The sequence below is a fragment of the Ambystoma mexicanum genome, chromosome 4q (genome assembly GCF_040938575.1).
Source record: "Ambystoma mexicanum isolate Mex_15411 chromosome 4q, UKY_AmexF1_1, whole genome shotgun sequence".
Classification (NCBI taxonomy): domain Eukaryota; kingdom Metazoa; phylum Chordata; class Amphibia; order Caudata; family Ambystomatidae; genus Ambystoma; species Ambystoma mexicanum.
The window spans coordinates 722,063,072-722,082,039 of record NC_090928.1 but is presented as its reverse complement, the minus strand read 5'-3'; the positions used below and the strand labels follow the sequence as shown (position 1 = coordinate 722,082,039).

Genomic DNA, 18,968 nt, shown 5'->3' with positions numbered 1-18,968 from the left:
CTCTGGTCAGCTACCTTTGTTGCTTGTAGCCCGTGTGAACAGATACCAGTACCACCGCTATAAATTATTTTTGTTTGTTTACCACACACTGGCAACAATAATGCCCTACCTGTACAAGCCCGAGTATTCCGAGGAGGAATTACTGGAAAGAGAAAGATGCGGAAATGATGGGGCTTCGGACAACAGTTGGGAGGACGATTCAACAGGTGAAGAGCCTGGGCCTAGTCGCATGGACAGTGTTTCCACCTGGTGTACCTTCAATCGGTGCGCGCTATTGCCAACCGAGGAGGCGAACTGCTGCTGCCGAGAAAACTCTGGATGCTTGTCCTACATATGGGAAGGCGTTCCACAGACACAATGCGTTACTGAGCTGCCGGACTTCAGGGCAGCCTGCCTCACACAGTCCGTGTTGAGGATTTTGATGGTGCTTATGCACGAACTTCGCGCAACAGTTCGCCCTCGTAATCCAAGTAATGAGTAAGTATACTCTGGTTGTGATGTCAGTTAGGCAACTACTATTTCATGGTTGTCTCCTATATTCTCGCAAGCAAAATCAGGCAACAGGGCGTGGCCATCTTGCCATAATCTTATCACTTGCCGCATCGGCCTGGGTGACCCACCTTTGCGGCACTAAATCATATCCCCCGCCCCCGACATCACCAAATCATTGATATTCTCCGCCTCTCTCCATGACGTTACTGGGCAGTGTAGCCAAACGCGCCCAGTTGTCACCTACGCAACTTGACGCAGAACCCGGAAAACAACACACATCGTCTCACAGCACAGCGTGTCACCATTAGGAATATGAAACTGTACTTTACCAATTGTACAATCTTGCTGTTTCCTTTTTAAAGTACATTTATTTAACATTAAATGTTTCGATAACATTCGGCGTCTGACATTTTCAATCAAAATGAGATTTTTTTTCTTTGCTCTTGATGCGCAAATATTTATCGCGAGTCACGCGCGGTTCCTTTTTGGTACACAGTGTGTTTGTTTTGGCTAAATGAAGCACTTCGGTCGCACGGTGAATTGCAAGGCTGGTGCATCAACTTGGCACTAGACCACCGTAAAGGTTGTTATGTTGCTCTGAATCGCTGGTACCGCATAGGGGCATATTGGCCCTTGTCTATCGTCCCAAAAAAATGGTCAAGTAAATCCAGTGATTGACATGTAGCTGCAGCTGGCGATTGAAGAATCCATCGGTCGGGGTCTGGAATAGAGGACAATCGCAGAATGGCACAATGTACCAGTTTGCAAAACATAAAAATAGAAATGTGTCTCAGTAGCCGATCTTTATTGCAATTAAACATTTTCTTTATTAGCGCAAAGGTGACACAATGTGAACCGAGAGAATACAATGTGAAATATCAAAGTACTCCGCCATTTGCTTCCGAGGATAGTGCAATGGAGTATGTCGAGCTCTAAAACGTAATGCGTAAATTGAGGCAACAATTTGGAGGTGCACACACAATGTAATGATTTATTAGCGTAGAACCAGGGGGAAACCAGTGGTGGTCTACATGCGTCTCGATGCTGGCCTGCCCATGTGACCGGCACATAGCCCAGCACACAAAGGTTGTACTAGCACTTCATTGCAATATGCCACACAGAATGTAACCCAGCAATAACGGTCAGCTATTCGTATTTCGACTAGTTCTGGTATAAAATCGTCTAAAGAGAAACGTACATTATAGTCAGCATTTCCATTCTCTTGGTGTAATGCAGACCGTAATGCAGATTCCTCTGTTCGGGTCAACGATTTTTCATAAACTGACCTTAGATGTAACTAGGTCCAGTTTCGGAATGGACAACCTCATCATATCATACGTTATTACACCCCCCCCCCTTCAATTCAATCCCTTTCGGAATGGTCCCCGCCTCTCAAGGTCAAAAAACAATAGAACCTTATACGGTGCGTGGGGACGCGTGGGCCTCCCAGCTCCCAAACAAAATTCAAAAGATGGGGACCTTCACTCACAATGAACATACATTCTTACTTTGCAACATCCCGTGTCAACGCACCCATGAGAACATGAATTTTGAAGCATGGGCCCTGGAGGAAAAACTTGGGGGCGGTCACTGCTCGTTGTTAGTGGTACTGCTGAGAGGTAGGGGAAACTCAAGTCTCAATGTCTGCCAATGACAATGCCCCCTACTCCCAAATTATAGTCGATGCAACACAAAAACTGAGTCAAAATGGGTCTAGTAATAGGCCCACCTCTGCTCATCTCATGGCCTCCTACCCCATGGTATGTTTTCACAGTCAGTACTTCTTGCGTGCCTAGTATGTTATGCAGCCTATGTCTAATCCCTTTTGTGTGACAAGCAGATATTCAGCTGTTTGGGGTACTTTATGGCAAGACAACTGCCAAAACCCAAAGATTCTTACACACTGTTATACATTGGTCATTAACACGAAAAATGAAGGTCCCACAGTAGCTCGACTAAACTGAAATGTGAAAGCAATCGTAATAATCAGACCTCCAGATAAGGTGTGTACGAGGCGGCTTTTTTTTTTTTTAAACGCATGAAAATCTTGCAAATACGACAGCTTTATTATTTTCCTGTGTACATTTACACACAGTTTTAGAGCAGAGGGCAATGCAAAGGTCAGGTTACTTGACAGAAACCAGAAGGCTTCTTTTGATTTGTATCTACATGGATGTAATTGCAAGCCACCTCTGAAACAATATATTTCTCTGAAGCTTTTAAAAAAAAGAAAAAAAAAAAAAAGAAACGGCACACTGATAAAAGGAATGGTTTCTTTCCATTCAGCTTCAGAAGCACTGTGCAAATGTTCCTAGAATTTTAGGATTGTATAACTAATAAGATGGAAAACTAAGTTGCAATTGAGAATTAATAGTTTGTAACAAAAGATGCTTTTTGTTCCCAGTGAAAGCAAACCAGTATTGCACAAGTGTATTTTTCAGAGTTCTGGTACAGCGTGCATAAGAACAGTGTGTAAAATGATGACAGTGCAGTTTACATCCATTCAACCTTGTATTCAATGGGGTACATTACTAAAAATGGTCAGTGGCATCAGAGTCTTTGCTCAAGGGTGAGTGATTGTTATTACACCAATCACAGGTGTTCTAGTCTCTCAAATCTTCAAGACTACAATTAAACCCTGACTCTCCAGGAAGTGCAAGCGCTGTTCAAAAACAAACAAATGAAAGTTACATTAGTAATTGAAATATAAAGTCAGCACACCTGTCCCGGCGATAATCCAGATAGGGATTTAACTTCATGTAGTGCTTCATAAACGGTTCGTCCAACATCTACGTACTGCGATTATTCTACCTCAGTCGGTACTCCGTTAACAGACCTCTGAAGGAGGTTAGCTAATAAGATAGCTCAGCCAGTTGAGCACACATTGCTGCAATCTGTGCGTGATCTGTAGGTTGCAGGTTTGAATTCCGGCGAGTCCAACTCCGCTTTTCATCCTTTCGAGGTTGATAAAGGTGTACAGACATTGGTTTGGCGAGAATTGTGATAAATATGTTCCATGTACAGCGCTTTGCCAAAAGCGCTAAATAAATAACTATTTGACCATTAGATTAGATATAAAATTTAGCATGGAGTCCTTGCCTCTCTGCACGGTTACAACATTGGCATACCATTAGGTATTAGTACCCGGCGAGAGACAATCTGAATGCAACAAGCATTCTGATTGACTCTCACCAGGTCCCTACCCGGCCGGGAATCCCTCTGTTGGGATTCCACGTCCTTTGTCCCTGGCGGGGGGCGTGGCAACCCCTCAGCCAATGAGGAGGCTCGAAGCGGGGCCATCCCCGCTCCGAGCCTCCCGGCGGCTGAGAGGCTGCCTTCGCCCCCCGCCGGGGACTCGGGTAAGCCTTTATTTATTTTTTTTAATTCCCTTCCCCCCCCTCCCACCTGCATCCCCAACTTACCTTCTTGGTCCTGCGTCCCCGGCGGGGAACGAGGGAAGCCTCCAGCCGTGTGGAGACTCGGAGCGGGGCCATCCCCGCTTTGCGCCTGCACGCGGCTGAGGACTTCCCTCGTTCCCCGCCGGGGACGCAGGTACATTTCCCCCCCCCTCCCCCGCCCACCCTCCCAACCCCACGTACCTTCTTTTTGATCCTTTTTCGGGAGCGGACGCGCTGGGAACACTTGTGTTCCCAGCGCGTCCGCTCCCGATGGCCGCCATGGAAAGGGAAAACTGACTCAGTTTTCCCTTTCCATGGTGGTGGCCATTTTCCTTTTTATTTTCTCCCGAAACGCTGCAGCGTTTCGGGACAATAGTGCCCCGGTCACGCAATTTTTGCAGGCCGGGGTACTAATAGCAATAGAACCCTCGCGTCGGGGTCATTACCGACTCGGGTAATGCCCCGGGGCCTTCGGTAAGGCCCTCGCTTCGCTCGGGTCCTTACCTATGGGCACCGGGGCATTACATGAGTCGGTAATGCCCCCGACGCTCGGGTTCTATTGCTTAAGTAATAGCTCCAGAAAATGAGGACTTTCATTAAACATCAAAAGACAATTCTGCTATTGAATCTCAAAACACACAATACAATTAATTTTTGCTTTACTATGTAATTGGTTAGGATTTGGTGATTTTAACATTTAAATATATACAGGAGAGATCAAATGGCCAGACCATGGAGAAATAATGAAAGGTGTATCCTGTCACAATACAGAAAGCTGCCGTGCGGTAATGATTTTCATACAGTTTGTGCATGCTTCGGCTGGATGTTACATACATTTTAATCTCTTGCAAAGGAGAAAAGTCATTTTTACTCTCTTAAAATCACATTTACTCCCAAAGTTTAAAAACAGGGAGTAAAATACTGCCACCTCAAAATCTTATCTGGAGCACTGGTAATTGTACCATTTCTTTTTTTTTTTTTAAACTGACTAAATTTCAATAGACAAATTGCATACTTTATTTGGACACTTTATAAAAACATTATTGGCAAAAATAAAAACAGATGGTAATCATTTGTACCGGGATTTGAACTGTTCAACGAGCTCTGCTTTGGGTGGACATGGCACGTTGGCAATGTTTTGTGGCAATGTATGTGTGCTCCGAACTGATATGTGCGCAATTCCACGAGTATGCATCTCTACGACATTAATAATTAAGATCTTTCACAAAATCGAATTCCATTTCCGCATATACTGGTTTGACAACCCATTTTTTGCTTCTTTTCGTAAACGCCATAGTGTAGCGAAGCATCCCCAAGTTTCCTGCAGTCCTAGATTGTTCACGGCCTACATTCTCGTTATGCACTAATACCGCTAGTAAAGTCCTAGATCTCTTTGGCCTGTACTTTAGGCACATATTGTGGAACAACTCCAAAATCTCCTGTGTGACAGAATTCTAAGAGTCCCTTCAGATCTCTTGATAGAGTTTTATCAAACACAATCTTCTGAAGGGCTTTGTGTGGAGGTGAAGATGGGATCAACCACTTCTTCTGTGCCTGCTCTGGGGACAAAGGGCCAAGTTCACACTGGTGGAAATGTTGGTTTTCTGTCCAGTGGTGAATGTTGGAACAGTGGTGCATTAGTGACCGCCATCTTTCCAGTAAAATTTCCACAGACCCATCACATGTTTTGGAGCTCCACCAAAGATGGTTGCTGAAAGACAGACCATTGTGAAATACTTTCCAAAACTTTTTTTTTCCTCCCTGCAGCCAAGATTTTTTTATTGATTGATTTGGCAACATGCCATACATCAAATTGATGTTTAATATTTGGATACTGCTCTCTCATTGTCTTGGCTATTGAAACGTGTGTCTGTGGCTATGATGTCGATTTGCATTTCCCCTCGATTGTAGATCTTCCAGTGATTTTATAAAACCAAGTTTCTCCATGGCCACTGAGGATTTACATTGTGACACCTGCACGACCACCGAACTCACAATTTTCTTACTTTCCATGTCCTAATAATGGTATGGGCAGTACTTAGCAGAAAATCCGGGACTGTCGCACTGTCCATCTCCGGGGAGCCTGAACCGTGTCGGAGTATGTACTTTGAATAGCCAATTGTTCAATTTTCCAAGCTTCACTAATGGCAAGGAATAGATAATCACGTTGGTATTTGTAGTATTGCGTTTTAGAAATGAAGTCCCACAAACTGAAAGAAATTGGATAACTTCGTGAAGCTAGAGCCACTGAAAAGTAAAGCTGCTGCACACAGTAGATTGCCAGCTGGCAGTTTCTCCAGCATCAGTTGAGCGGACGATGAAAATGTTTTATGCAACTTTTCACAGGTGACATGTATGTTGAGGTTACTGCCTTGTGTTAGACGAGTCACCTTCACCAATGGCTTACCACATACTTCCCCTCCCACTGAATGCACACATTTCAGCATCTTTATAATCTCCATCAAGCTGCTGTCGAATACTAAGAATTTGTCCTCTTTTATTAGACTGTCATACGGCAGCACTGTTGTTTCGGACTGAACCTTTGTGGACATACCAGCCAAACTGGACATACCATAGTTGATATCTTTGTCTAGTTTGTCAGTCAATAGTGTTGATGCTTCAGTCTCCGTCATTTCAACATCTGTTACTTGACCATGGATAGGAGAAAACCTGTCGACTGTTTTTTGGGGGGCATTTTTTTGGCGGGCGACGATTGGGTCAAATGCTCAGCGAGTAATGTAAAACTATCATCTTCTATAAATTCAATTTCATCTTCATCTGGCGGAGCAGGCACCTTGTAGCAATGGTCCAAAAACACTTTGCTGGATTTGCCGGTCACATTAAACTAATTTTCTGTCCATTGGACATAGGCATCTCGAGTGTGAACACGCCGCGCCTCAATTAATAGTTCCTCCATGGTGAAAACAGTTTGGCAAGCAGCATCTGTCAGTTGTATCGCTGTCTGTGTCTGCATAGTCCGTACTCCATCGTGCAACTACAGGACAGATAGGAAAAGGGATATGCAGTATAAAGCCAACATACAGTGTTGTACAATTTACATAAAAAAGCATATAATGAAGGCCTCAGCACAAAACAATTGCCAAAAATATAAACTGTTTATAACTAACCTTATTTTTCTTTTCTTTGAAACCTTCTTTACTCTAACATCACCATCAGAAATCTGGCGCACCGACTCAGATCCACGTGCCTCCCGTTCAATATACGGATCTTGTATACATCCCTACAAAAAAAAATAGTATCCATTTAAAATAAGTAATTTGCATTACACATATAATTAGACCGACTTTCTTTCATTAGAGGGTACCGTCAGTACGCATACCTCTGGCTCCGGATCAACTACAAGGTCTGGTTCCGGAACAACTACAAGGGATAATGGAATGGTAGAGGATGCTCCAGCATCTCTCTGAAACACAGGAATTGCATTAGTATGGATTAAAATATTGGAAACTGGACACAATTTGGAAAGACGACAAAGGTACATATCAATAGCAAAGTACGAATGAAACATTGTGTAAAACAATTCCACGATATGTAAATATGATCAGGTTATCTCATTCAATTGAACTCTAGCTCTGGATCTACTACGAGGGATGTTGTAATTGTAGTGCACGCTTCTGCATCTCCCTGAAAAACAGTACTTGCATTAGTAAGGATGAAAATATTGGAAATATTGAACACACACATTGGGACGTGGACAAAAGGTACATATCAATATCAAACCACAATAAACATTGTGCAATGATACGTTGCGAAAATATGATCACATTATCTAAAATTCCTTTCATAAAACCAGTCTGGAACAGAATAGCTAGGTAAGATAACCTGATACGCGCTCGAAGTGGTTGATGACTCCAGGCAAGACATGGATGTTGAATCTTGTTGCTTCATATTCGGTGGATAGTCATGGAGTTTTAAAGGGAAAGTATTATTCGATTTAGAAATGCCAACATTAAAAAGTGGCATGTAAGGAGACTGAATACGAGAAAATTATGCTTATGTAAATACATAATATAGCATAGTTCTCTGTGCCCATAAATCAATTTTCTATGAGGGATCTCAAAAACAAGGACTGATGTTTAGCGAAACAGTCATTATTTAAACAGCTATTCAATCAATCGAAATTATTATAAGTGACATTAACACCGTAAATACAGGCGTAAAGCTAAATCCGGAAGCGCGACTCACCTGTGGCGGCATTTTCACAAATTAAGTCGAATAGCGTTTGGGAGCAATTCGAGTTCTTCTCAGTTGATTCTTCTTTGTGTACAAGGATGTGTTGTACATATTCGGGGTAAAGTGCGGGCTGCAGATGCGGCATCGAGGACCCCTCTTGTCCTCCAAGACTTGTTTCACTCCACTTTCAAGCTCTTCCAGTGGATATCCACAATATCTGACCCATTCTCTTATTCTATCAACAGTCTTCAGGGAATACATGAATTGTAATGCCTTCAGATTTGTCATGGGTCTTCAAAGGGCAACTGAAAATAGAACATGCAGGCATTGTTGTAAATTCTGCAAAATAAAAGTCAACATTATTCGAAAATTATTTCGCATAAAATTGTGAGAAAGAAGGAATTGGACCATACATTGTTCATTGCACGCTTTCTTTTGGGCACCACAGCAAAACCAGTGTAGTGTGGGCGGCTGTATTATAGGATAACTTTCACAAACAATTCATTGATATGTTGAAAATCAGAACATGTTACTCGTCCCTTGAATGTTCTATCGTGCATGAAAAGGAAACATGCTTATACTATAGACATGGTCCGCGAAGGATGCAATTCGATGCCAATTGACACTGATAAAAATTGATCGATAACATAATGAAAGAAACTCAAGTCAATAGCAATGAGACAAAGTAACATAGCACTACTGAGTACGTTACTTCGAACTAGATATTAATTTACAATATGAAGGAGATATGATTAGGATACATGCCCTTACCTTGACCAACAAACAGATTCAGCAAGCAGAGTAGTTAGTGGCAGGAGAACAGGCAGATGTTCACAGGTAGCACACTAACGAGTTCACTCGAAGCGGTCACAGAAGTTCACAGATAACACGACGAAGAGCAGATTAGCATCGGTCACCGGGCTTCTCGAGTAGCACGTTCACGAGTTGACTTGCAGTGCTCAAAGATGTTCTCATGATAAATATCGAGTGGTTTATAAAGAATTACAAAAAGGGGTGCGTTTGTGAATGAAGTGTATATGTCGTGGTATTGTGTATTGCAGGGGCGCTGCCTGCTTGAAGGGGAGCCTGCCTGGAGACATGCGGTTTGAGGAGGCCATGTGAACAATGATCCCTGCGCGAAAGATAGCTTTGAAGTGTACATGGTGTTTGGCACCTTGGCCGTTCCCACCCCTGCCACCCCCCACCCCTTTGGGAGGGCACGGCCACAGGTGCCAACAGTCATTGATAGTGGAGGGGGGATGGATGGGCCTGGGGCGTGCAGACAAGGCACCGGAACACTGCTGAATGGAAACACACTTCTTTCACTTAAAAACTGAAAAAAACATTGATAAAACATATGTTGTGTTTTATTTGGTTTCTTATTTTGATGGCACAAAACTACTACACATTATAAAAGGTCTGGTTGCAGCACAGCAAGGGAAAATCCCCTGTACTGACCACTGTCACTGGGGAAAAGTTTCTCTAATGGCACCAACGACACAAGCGGGTATTACTCGTCGAACACGGTGTCCAAGCCTCCCATGAAGCCACCATGTAAACGAACGATAGGCCACCAGCCTGTACCACCTGTGAAAAAGAAAGATAGAAACTTTTTAAAATGACCAATATAAGTGTATTAAACCTTAATTGTCAATGACAATTCTTGTATCCAATGGCATTTTTGCCAGGACAAATGCTAACTAGACACTGCACAATATTGAACGACTATTATGCGACTATTACAAGAGAATTGCAAGACTAAACTGATATGACAATGAATATTGAAGTTACGAGAATTTAGGAGACAACCATGAAATAGTAGTTGCCTAACTGATATCACAACCAGAGTATACTTACTCGTTACTTGGATTACGAGGGCGAACTGTTGCGAAGTTCGTGCAAAAGCACCATCAAAATCCTCAACACGGACCATGTGAGGCAGGCTGCCCCGAAGTCCGGCAGCTCGGTAACGCATTGCGGCTGTGGAAAGCCTTCCGATATGTAGGACAAGCATCCAGAGTTTTCTCGGCAGCAGCAGTTCTCCTCCTCGGTTGGCAATAGCGCGCATCGATTGCAGGTACACCAGGTGGAAACACCGTCCATGCGACTAGGCCCAGGCTCTTCACCTGTTGAATCGTCCTCCCAACTGTTGTCCGAAGCTCCATCGTTTTCGCATCTTTCTCTTTCCAGTAATTCCTCCTCGGAATACTCGGGCTCGTACAGGTAGGGCATTATAGTTGCCAGTGTGTGGTAAACTAACGAAAATAATTTATAGCGGTGGTACTGGTATCTGTTCACACGGGCTACAAGCAACGAAGGTAGCTGACCAGAGCACAGAAACGAGTCACAGAATACTAAAAGAAATACAGTGAGAGGAATGGAAAAGAAAATCTGCTGTTGTGTGTTGTGAACGGTCTGTTCATACTTATCGAGGAAAGAGGCTTCCTGCTGTTTCCATGGCGACATATTAGCTGAAGCGCAGAGAAGGTTGACACTGGACGTGCTTTGGCGTGAAATGGGCGGTATGCGTCTAGTGATGTCCGGCTCAGGGGCGGGGGATATGATTTAGTGCCGCAAAGTCAGGTCACCCAGGGCGATGCGGCAAGTCATAAGATTATGACAAGTTGGCCGCGCCCTGCTGTCTGATTTCACTTGTGTTCAAGAGACGAAAACTCAGGTAAGGTGCATAGGAAATGTTTGTACGATCAATCGACTTATGGTTAAAAACACATGGCTGAACCATAGGTACAGTAATATTTCTGACCACACCATTCCTTTAACCCGACCAACCAAAGAAAAAAACAAGACCGACATCAGGGTTGTCTCTTTGAAACCTTGCCATGTAATAAAAGTCCAAACAAAAATGGGACATACGATATGGATGAACTACAACTATTTCACAGCATTATTTCAGGAGATAGAGAAATGCCAGCAAGCTCCAGACATTTATGTATAGGAATACAAACGGTAAGGTTTAAAGTCCATGCAGAAACTCTCGATGGCCAAGATTTGGGACCATTTTTTTAAATCTCCCCACCCACAAAAACTAGAGTCCAAAACTTTCAAAGAAAGATAGTGGAAAGTTACATGTCAAAGCGTTATGAATATTCCTGGTCCAGTTAAGTTGAAAAGCACTCATACACAGCTAATTACTGTCAGTTTTTACAGTGGTCACAACATTTCACTTTTCCATGGCAGTCCATAAACCGACAGCATTTCCCGAATGCACGAAGAAATGTAGGAAATTAAACCGCTAATGAAAGATACAAATTATACAAAACCAGTGCATGGCTTCTGGAAAAAACTACTGAAGAAGCAGCTTAGGACGTCACATTACTCTAATATATCCACTGCAAAATCACGTGGTCTGAGCACAAGACAAAGCTAACTTTTACCTACTCGATCAGGGATGGAAACCCAATTGACACATGCACAAGAACCTTTTGACATTTGTGTCCAGAATCATCCTCCCCACCCCCGACGGTAATGAAAAATGTTCCCATTGTTAATCACTTCATTTTCCATCTGGAATGCATTATGGGCACCTTGCTCCTGCAAAATACTTTCCTACACATTTTCTGAAAAGTGTACATTACAAGGAGGCAAATGTTATTGGCAAAAAAGAATGCTTTTAGATATACATTGAAGTTGAAAAGAAAGAATTGATGCCTTTATTATGCACACCAAATCGTTCATACCGGAAAGTAAAGGAGACCTCATTTCCATGAGCCCCATAGATGGACGAGGCTGCGGCGTTACAGGGGCTGGTAAATCTCCCATTAAAAACCCTGGCAAGAACTGGGCACTGACTCCAGCTTTTGGTGAAGTAGGTGAACCCAGTGTCATTGGTTCTGCTCCTGTGAGAAAAATAATTTATAAAAAAAAGTTAGGATACATTGTTATAAGTGGACAAAACGAAAACGGTTAAGAATTCACACATAACACCCAAAATGCATAAAGAACAGAAAACCATTTAGAATTATGTCAGGTTCCTCTTCACAAAAAGAAAATGGAAGTATCCCACCATATCCATAATTCCCGCCTCCCCCCACAGAGTGTGTGTGTGTGTGTGTGTGTGTGTACACACACGCACGCACGCACGCACGCGCGCGCCCAATATGAATGCAACAGTTCTGAGGGCAACAGGGAGTGAGTGTTGTAGCCCCCACAACTCGATCCCTTACCCACTTCCTCTCCACCATGACAGCAGTTTGCAGAATTCTGGATCCTCCATAGTAGGCACGCTGCACATGTACGTTTTAATATATCACTTGCTGAAAAACTATAACTCATGGAACCCACCCAAGTACAGTACCATTACCCACTCAATTCAAAAGGTACTGAATATAGCTAGGAATGATTTATAAAATACTCACATATGAAAATGTCAGAGTAGAATTATCAACTGTTATATGGAAATGAATGAGTACATATGGCCTTTGCACTTGGTTATTCATGCACATAGAAAGATGCATTTTCGCTCATCAGATCACGCCGTAACAGTAGTTTCTTCCTGTGGCACCATGTGTACTGCTAGAAATGCAGGGATTTTTGTGGGTGAAAACAGAGGAACTGGCTCCTATGAGGTTTTCCTATTTTTTTTTGTTAACTATTTTTTGGTAGCATTTGCCCATTTTAGGGAGTGAAAGTGGGTGATGTACCCCTTATTGGTAGGGCGGTCACTATCAAAGAGGCTCTTTTGTATCTAAAACAAACCATGCAGGCCAAGTCATCGATGTGTAGCACAAGTAATACTACTTTCTGTGCTTACACTTGCTTGAATTTGTTTTTATTGCGGAGAGAGTGAAAGGCAAAGGGAATAAAAACAGGCAGCAACAGGTGTGACACATGAGTTTGAGGAAAATTTGAGACGAGATGGCCATAGTCCCAATAACCGACTAGTTTGTACAACACCAATTTCCATTCTCTCTCCACCACCACCTCCCAATATGCATGAGAGGCTGCTCACAGCCATATGAAATAGTCCGGACAGCATGGAGTTTATCCTGGATGTCCTCTTGGCTCGCCTCCTAATGTTAGCGGATCGGGGATGGGGCCTCGCCGTGCTCCCCTCAGTGCATGCCACCTTGCCCGCTTTAATTTCGGCCCGGCACAGGGACTGGGCTTCAGATAGTCATGTAAAATATCCTCCCTGGATAAACGTGTAGAAGAATCTACACTTCTCTCTCTCTGCTCCCAACGACACACAAGATCTCTTCTAGGCAGATTTCCTGCATCGGGCTCAGGCCAGTCGAGGGCACACTAATGGGGGGGGGGATGGAGGAGATTTAAATCTTGTGATGGACCCCGACATGGACAAAACCCTCCCATGGAGTTTATCCTGGATGTCCTCTTGGCTCCTAATGTTAGCGGATCAGGGATTGGGCCTCGCCGTGGTCCCCTCAGTGCATGCCACCTTGCCCGCTTTCATTGCGGCCCGGCACAGGGACTGGGCTTCAGTGTACATGAGGAGTGTGGGGGATAAGCCGTCTGGCAAGGCTGGATTTCCATGTTGCCTCCTGAATAACCTGAATCTCCAGGGCCGGCAGGTACCCCCCGCAGCCCCTGCTTGGGTGGAAGACCACAAATGCTGGGAGGCGCTTAGACCCACTCTACTGTGACTAAGTGAGCGTACCCCACCGTTGGGTGGCCACACCATGCATACCGTGGCTAAGCCCAGCAAAGGGCATAAACCCATGGACATTGCCTCCCTCCCCCATGCCCAAGACAAGAGGAAGATGGACATGACCACAGTGGTTCAAATCCAATTGAAAAAAGCTTGATGGAATCACCTAACTGGGATACAAAGTCATACCTTCAACATTGGCTCTCTGAAATCAAGGTGGAAATCCAAGGTAGTATCTTGGAGATAGTCATGTAAAATATCCTCCCTGGATAAACGTGTAGAAGAATCTGAGAGGCTCCTCAAAGAGGCCGAGACGACTATCTGAGCAGTGGTATGAACATAGCGACTGGTCCCAACTAATCGAAGCTCTCGAGTCCCAGGCAAACGTTCGAGTCTAAGCAGGAAGATGGAAAGAACCATTCTCGACGCAACAATGTGAGGATGGGGGGTGGGGGGGTTCCAGCCCACGTAGCAGATGCCGACCGGGGCTATGTAAAGGGCCTCTTTTGTGCCATACTTAAATGCTTGAATGATGAAGAGGAGATAGGACACAACCCCTTCTGGTTCAGCTTGACAGGGCCTTATCCCAGATGTCCTCACTATGTACAAAGAGCATTATGGTGAAATCCAGACAGCCTACCGAGATCACCTTCTGGGGTGCAACAATCACTAGATCAAGATCTTGCAGCTGTGACATTAGCCAAGCGTAAAGCTCTAAAACCCAAGACGGAATGGCTTCGGGAGAAGGCGATTCGCTACAGATCGGGCTTCCCAACGGCATTACCATTTACATACTCCGAACAATTCGTCAATGGGAGGATTATGAGCCATCCGCCCCTGATGAAACATCTCACTCCACAGATATGCGTAGCGCCTCTTGGATTGGCCAGTAGACAAAGTTTGGAAGAATTTGCAAATCTAGGAATCAACCTAACCTGAACTTATTAGATTGGTTTTATTTTGTTTCAAATTATTTTGTCTTACTGATGAATTGATTGTACATGTTATATTCTAAAGTTTGTTTTCATTCTCTTGTTTATTTTTGTGAATGTGCCAAAAAGTTTTAATAAACTATGCACAATAAAAACAAAAAAAAACAAATAAAAAAAAGATATACTGGGTCATAAAGCTGAAGTTGCTGGGAGTGACTATGTTAAGGGGTCAACGGTCAGGGAAAGTTGAGTGAGATTATTTGAGTTTATTAGCTACACGTTTAGAGGCAATGATGTGGAGTGACTAGTAGGATATGGCCCTTCTCTCCTATAGATGGTTTGACATTTTTGCTTTAACGTATGACAAATGTTGCAGATTGTTTTTGGGGTAATTGTGTAGTATTGGGGGTTCGGGGGAAATGTAGTTGCAGCATTTGGAGCTACTTTGAGTTGGGGCGATTCCAAGTATACAAAACCAATAGGAAAAACCAGGACAGACCTCCCTGAATGTAAATTAAAAGACTTCCTCCGTTAACTATCCTGGAACGTGCAGGGTTGAGCTCAGCAAGTATACTTCAGGTCTCAGTTGGTGGTCTTCCTTCAGGAGACCTTTTAATAGCAGACGAATGTAGATTAACCTATGGAAGCTATGCTCAAGGTTTCTTTGAGTCAGGTGCAGAAAAGAGGGAGTAGCAATTGTACTAGTGAGGGCAACCTCTTTCGTGAAGTCTGGAATTCTGAGTGATGCAAATGGGCAGTTCATATGCGTCCAGGGTATTTTAACGGGACACAAATTTACACTTCTCTCTCTCTGCTCCCAACGACACACAAGATCTCTTCTAGGCAGATTTCCTGCATCGGGCTCAGGCCAGTCGAGGGCACATTAATGGGGGGGATGGAGGAGATTTAAATCTTGTGATGGACCCCGACATGGACAAAACCCTCCCAACCGTGCGTCTAGGCTTCAGAAATGCACTGGCATTTGCCAAGCGGCTCAGACATCTGAAGGTTTAACCATAGCTTGGTAGAGAGACTACACTCACTTTTCTCAGGTCCATATAGGCTTCTTGAGAATAGTGTCCTCTTTTAGTCTCGTTTATCCCCAGGCGCCCACATAGAAACTGGGCTCCTCTGTCCAGTCTCATTAAGGCTCTTAGTATCGGGCCGGGAGCCCACTATCAGAAAACCTTGGCGACTATATGCACTATATGATCCAATACTGAAAGATAGTGTGGTATGTCAGAACGGAGGAAAGCCATCGTAACCTACTTTGAAAATCAAGTGATGGCTCTTTGCTGGGATTGGTTTGAGACGCTAGGAAAGCTGTCATCCAGGGGGAGCTGATAAAACTCACATTCACCTACACTAAAACAAGGGAAAAGTTTAGAGCAAACCTGGAGGAGGTTGTTCGCAGACAGGAGATGCACATACAGCCTTGGGCCTCATTGAAAGCCATGCGTCAACTAAAGGGCGCCAAGGCCTAGCTCGAGGCACACTTGGCTGAAAGAACCACTGAAGCAATGTTCAAAACTAAGCATTCTACAAGGTGGAACAACTAGCACATAATATAGCCAAACATAAAACCCATAACATTTTAGCTCTCAAAGATGTGTCCGGTTTATTGCTATAGGGCGATGCTTAAGGTTGACCTGGTTTACCACTATTTCACCACTAGGTCAGGAACAACTTGCAATCCCAAAGCCCAACAGGACTACTTGAGCTCTGCAGCTCTCCCCTACCTCCCTAAAGAGATAACGGAACAATTTGAACAACCAATACGGGAGGAGGCAGTTGCAGTAGCAATTACATTGCTTAAAGATAGAACCCCAGGTCGAAGTGGCTTCACCTCACTGTTCTACAAAACATTCTGTGCCCTATTGATTTCCCACCCCCCTAACTATGGGGCACATCACTCCATCCATGCAAGGAACATCGACTCTCCCAATTCTAAAACCCAGCAAGGATCATTGTTTGTTATACTGTTGTCGACCTGTAGCCAGGCTGCAAAATTTCCACGTACAATTGACAATTGGATTGGGGCGAGTGAGAAATGCCTTAGCCCAAGCCTGCCGTCGGTGGTGGTGGTGGTGGTGGTGGTGGTGGCGGTGCACAGTTAATATTTTTTATCTTAGTTTAATCTTCCAGGGTGCACTAGCACCAGATTCCTTCAAGACCGCCACTCTGCATGGCCGCCTGCTGCTACCTTGCACTACTCTGTGCTCCAGTCTGCTGCACTTTACCGACCAAAGACTACTCTTCTGAAGGTAAGTAGGCAGCACAGAATACTGTATATAAAGTAGATCAGATCAATAGTGTCATGGGGCATGCTGGTGCATGCTTGGTTGTAGGTTGTGTGCATGTAAATGTTGAGTGGCTGAGGGCCTTTAGCTCTGGTGTGTTAGCAGAGAGAGTGTAGAGAGTGTGTGTGTGGTGAGGTGATTACATTGGCATCTACGCTAACTGTTGTATAATGCATATTGGATAATAGCCTCCCTCTCCATTTCCCCTTTTCCCCCTTGGCACAACAAGCCCAGATTGGTTACCTTACTTGTATACTGAAACTGATTGTTAACCGCTGATGTTCTGTCAATTACACCAAATACCAATAAAAGTTTAAAATAAATATCACTCTTCCACCTACCTTCAGTCATTCCTCTTCCTCCAACTTTCCACTCGCTCATACTCAGTACTCGACCCTTCTGCCTCATTTTTTCGGATCTTCCATGTTACTGTCTCCCAGCTCAATCTCAATTCTAGTCCCCACAATTTCATTATTTTCTTAGCCTGCCCATTAACACCACACTTGAAGTTCAGCATATCTTTTCTCTCAACTATCATACGTGGTAATCCCTGCCTCAACTAAAGTATTAGTGCTAGCAGGCATATAGTACGCCGAGACAGTCAGGAACAAAACACACAATCCAAGATGCCCGAGGCAGCCCAGTGTTATCGGTGACCCAAATCCCATGCACCAAACGTAACCTGCCACGTGTAAGCAGGCCTTTACTAAATAAAAACGAAATTTTAAAAAACATGAATTTTTTTGCATGAATGTGGTCTTCCAAAGAATGCATATTTGTTTGCGGGTGAGACTGGCACAAACGGAAAGGGGTAAGGCGAATGGCTGTTCAAAGGCTAAGAGGAGGAGAATGAAGGCACGTTAAAGGGTTGAGAGCAAGAACGTGGAGGACGACTATAACCAGTAGCTGTTGACCTATTTAAAAGAAACCAGCATTTCTTTTGTATTCATGGGCACCATTGTAACCTGCACTGTCCTTTCCCCCTAGCCAAACCTTATCCACCGCCAACTAATGATAGGGTGCGATAATGTGAAATTCATAAGCAATTTTGAAATCCGAAAATGCCCAGTATTGTTGCATTTTTGCAGTTCACGTCTCGTGTTCCTGATGAGACTTGTGCATAATCCTTGTTCCTAAAAACATGCACAGGAATGTTGCAATACAAGCCCTACACACAGTGTTGCAAAACCCTAGATACAAAAATAAAGTGTTAAATCGTAAATTAATTCTTATAGTACACAATTAAAAAAACTGTTATGCCGAGCTGTGATTTAAATTGGGATGAAACCGGTGGGGGCAAAGTGTGGCATTCATACTTGGCAAGTTGAGATCTGTTCTGTAAACTGGAACATTTATCAAGCATCCACACAATTGTACTGATGTGAGGGAGCCAGGATTGGAACCAATGCTTTATTTTGCAACCGGATCGATCATGGTTTGTCTTAGGACTACAATTGTGAACTATTGTTGACGTTTTTGTGCACGTGCAACTCCCATCCTTTTCAAAATTGGGCGAGTGACATCTGTGGCCAGCAACCGTTGCACCCTGCTATAACGATTATAAATAATGATGCCACGATCTATTAAAAATCCTGGACAACCGTCTGATGGTCTCACTGCCAGGCCTGATCCTGCTTGATCAGACAGGCTTCATTATCCAGAGAAATACACATGACAATATTAGGAGGATTATCAACCTGGTGGATCTAGCCTCAGTAACAGGACTGGAGATGGGGCGGTGGGTCTCAGATATCAACAATCTTTTGACCACCTCGACTGGAATTATCCAACGAGTCTCTGGCCCAACCTTTCAACAATACTCCCTAGCTAACTATGTAAGTCCCACCACCAAAATGTGGGTCAATGGAAGAAGAAAAAAAATAAATGAATAAAATTAAAAAAACTCTCCCGATTGTAGCGGTTGTCCGCTCTCCGCTTCGCTGCTCGCTCCTTCTATGGATCCTTTTGCCATTCGGGTTCAAGATAACGGGACCATTGGGGGTATTGCACATTGAAGACAAGGAAT

General features: G+C 43.8%; 1 protein-coding gene across 5 annotated transcripts in view; it reads right to left on the bottom strand.

Annotated features, from left to right (window-relative positions):
* NUP35 (nucleoporin 35) overlaps window positions 1-18,968 on the bottom strand; it is a 538,931-nt gene that overhangs the window by 264,118 nt on the left and 255,845 nt on the right. For all 5 annotated transcript variants that reach the window (XM_069608305.1, XM_069608306.1, XM_069608304.1 and 2 more), the window contains exon 2: window positions 11,783-11,941. In XM_069608305.1, coding sequence (XP_069464406.1) covers window positions 11,783-11,941 — 159 coding nt within the window. The remainder of the gene's footprint in view (window positions 1-11,782; window positions 11,942-18,968) is intronic.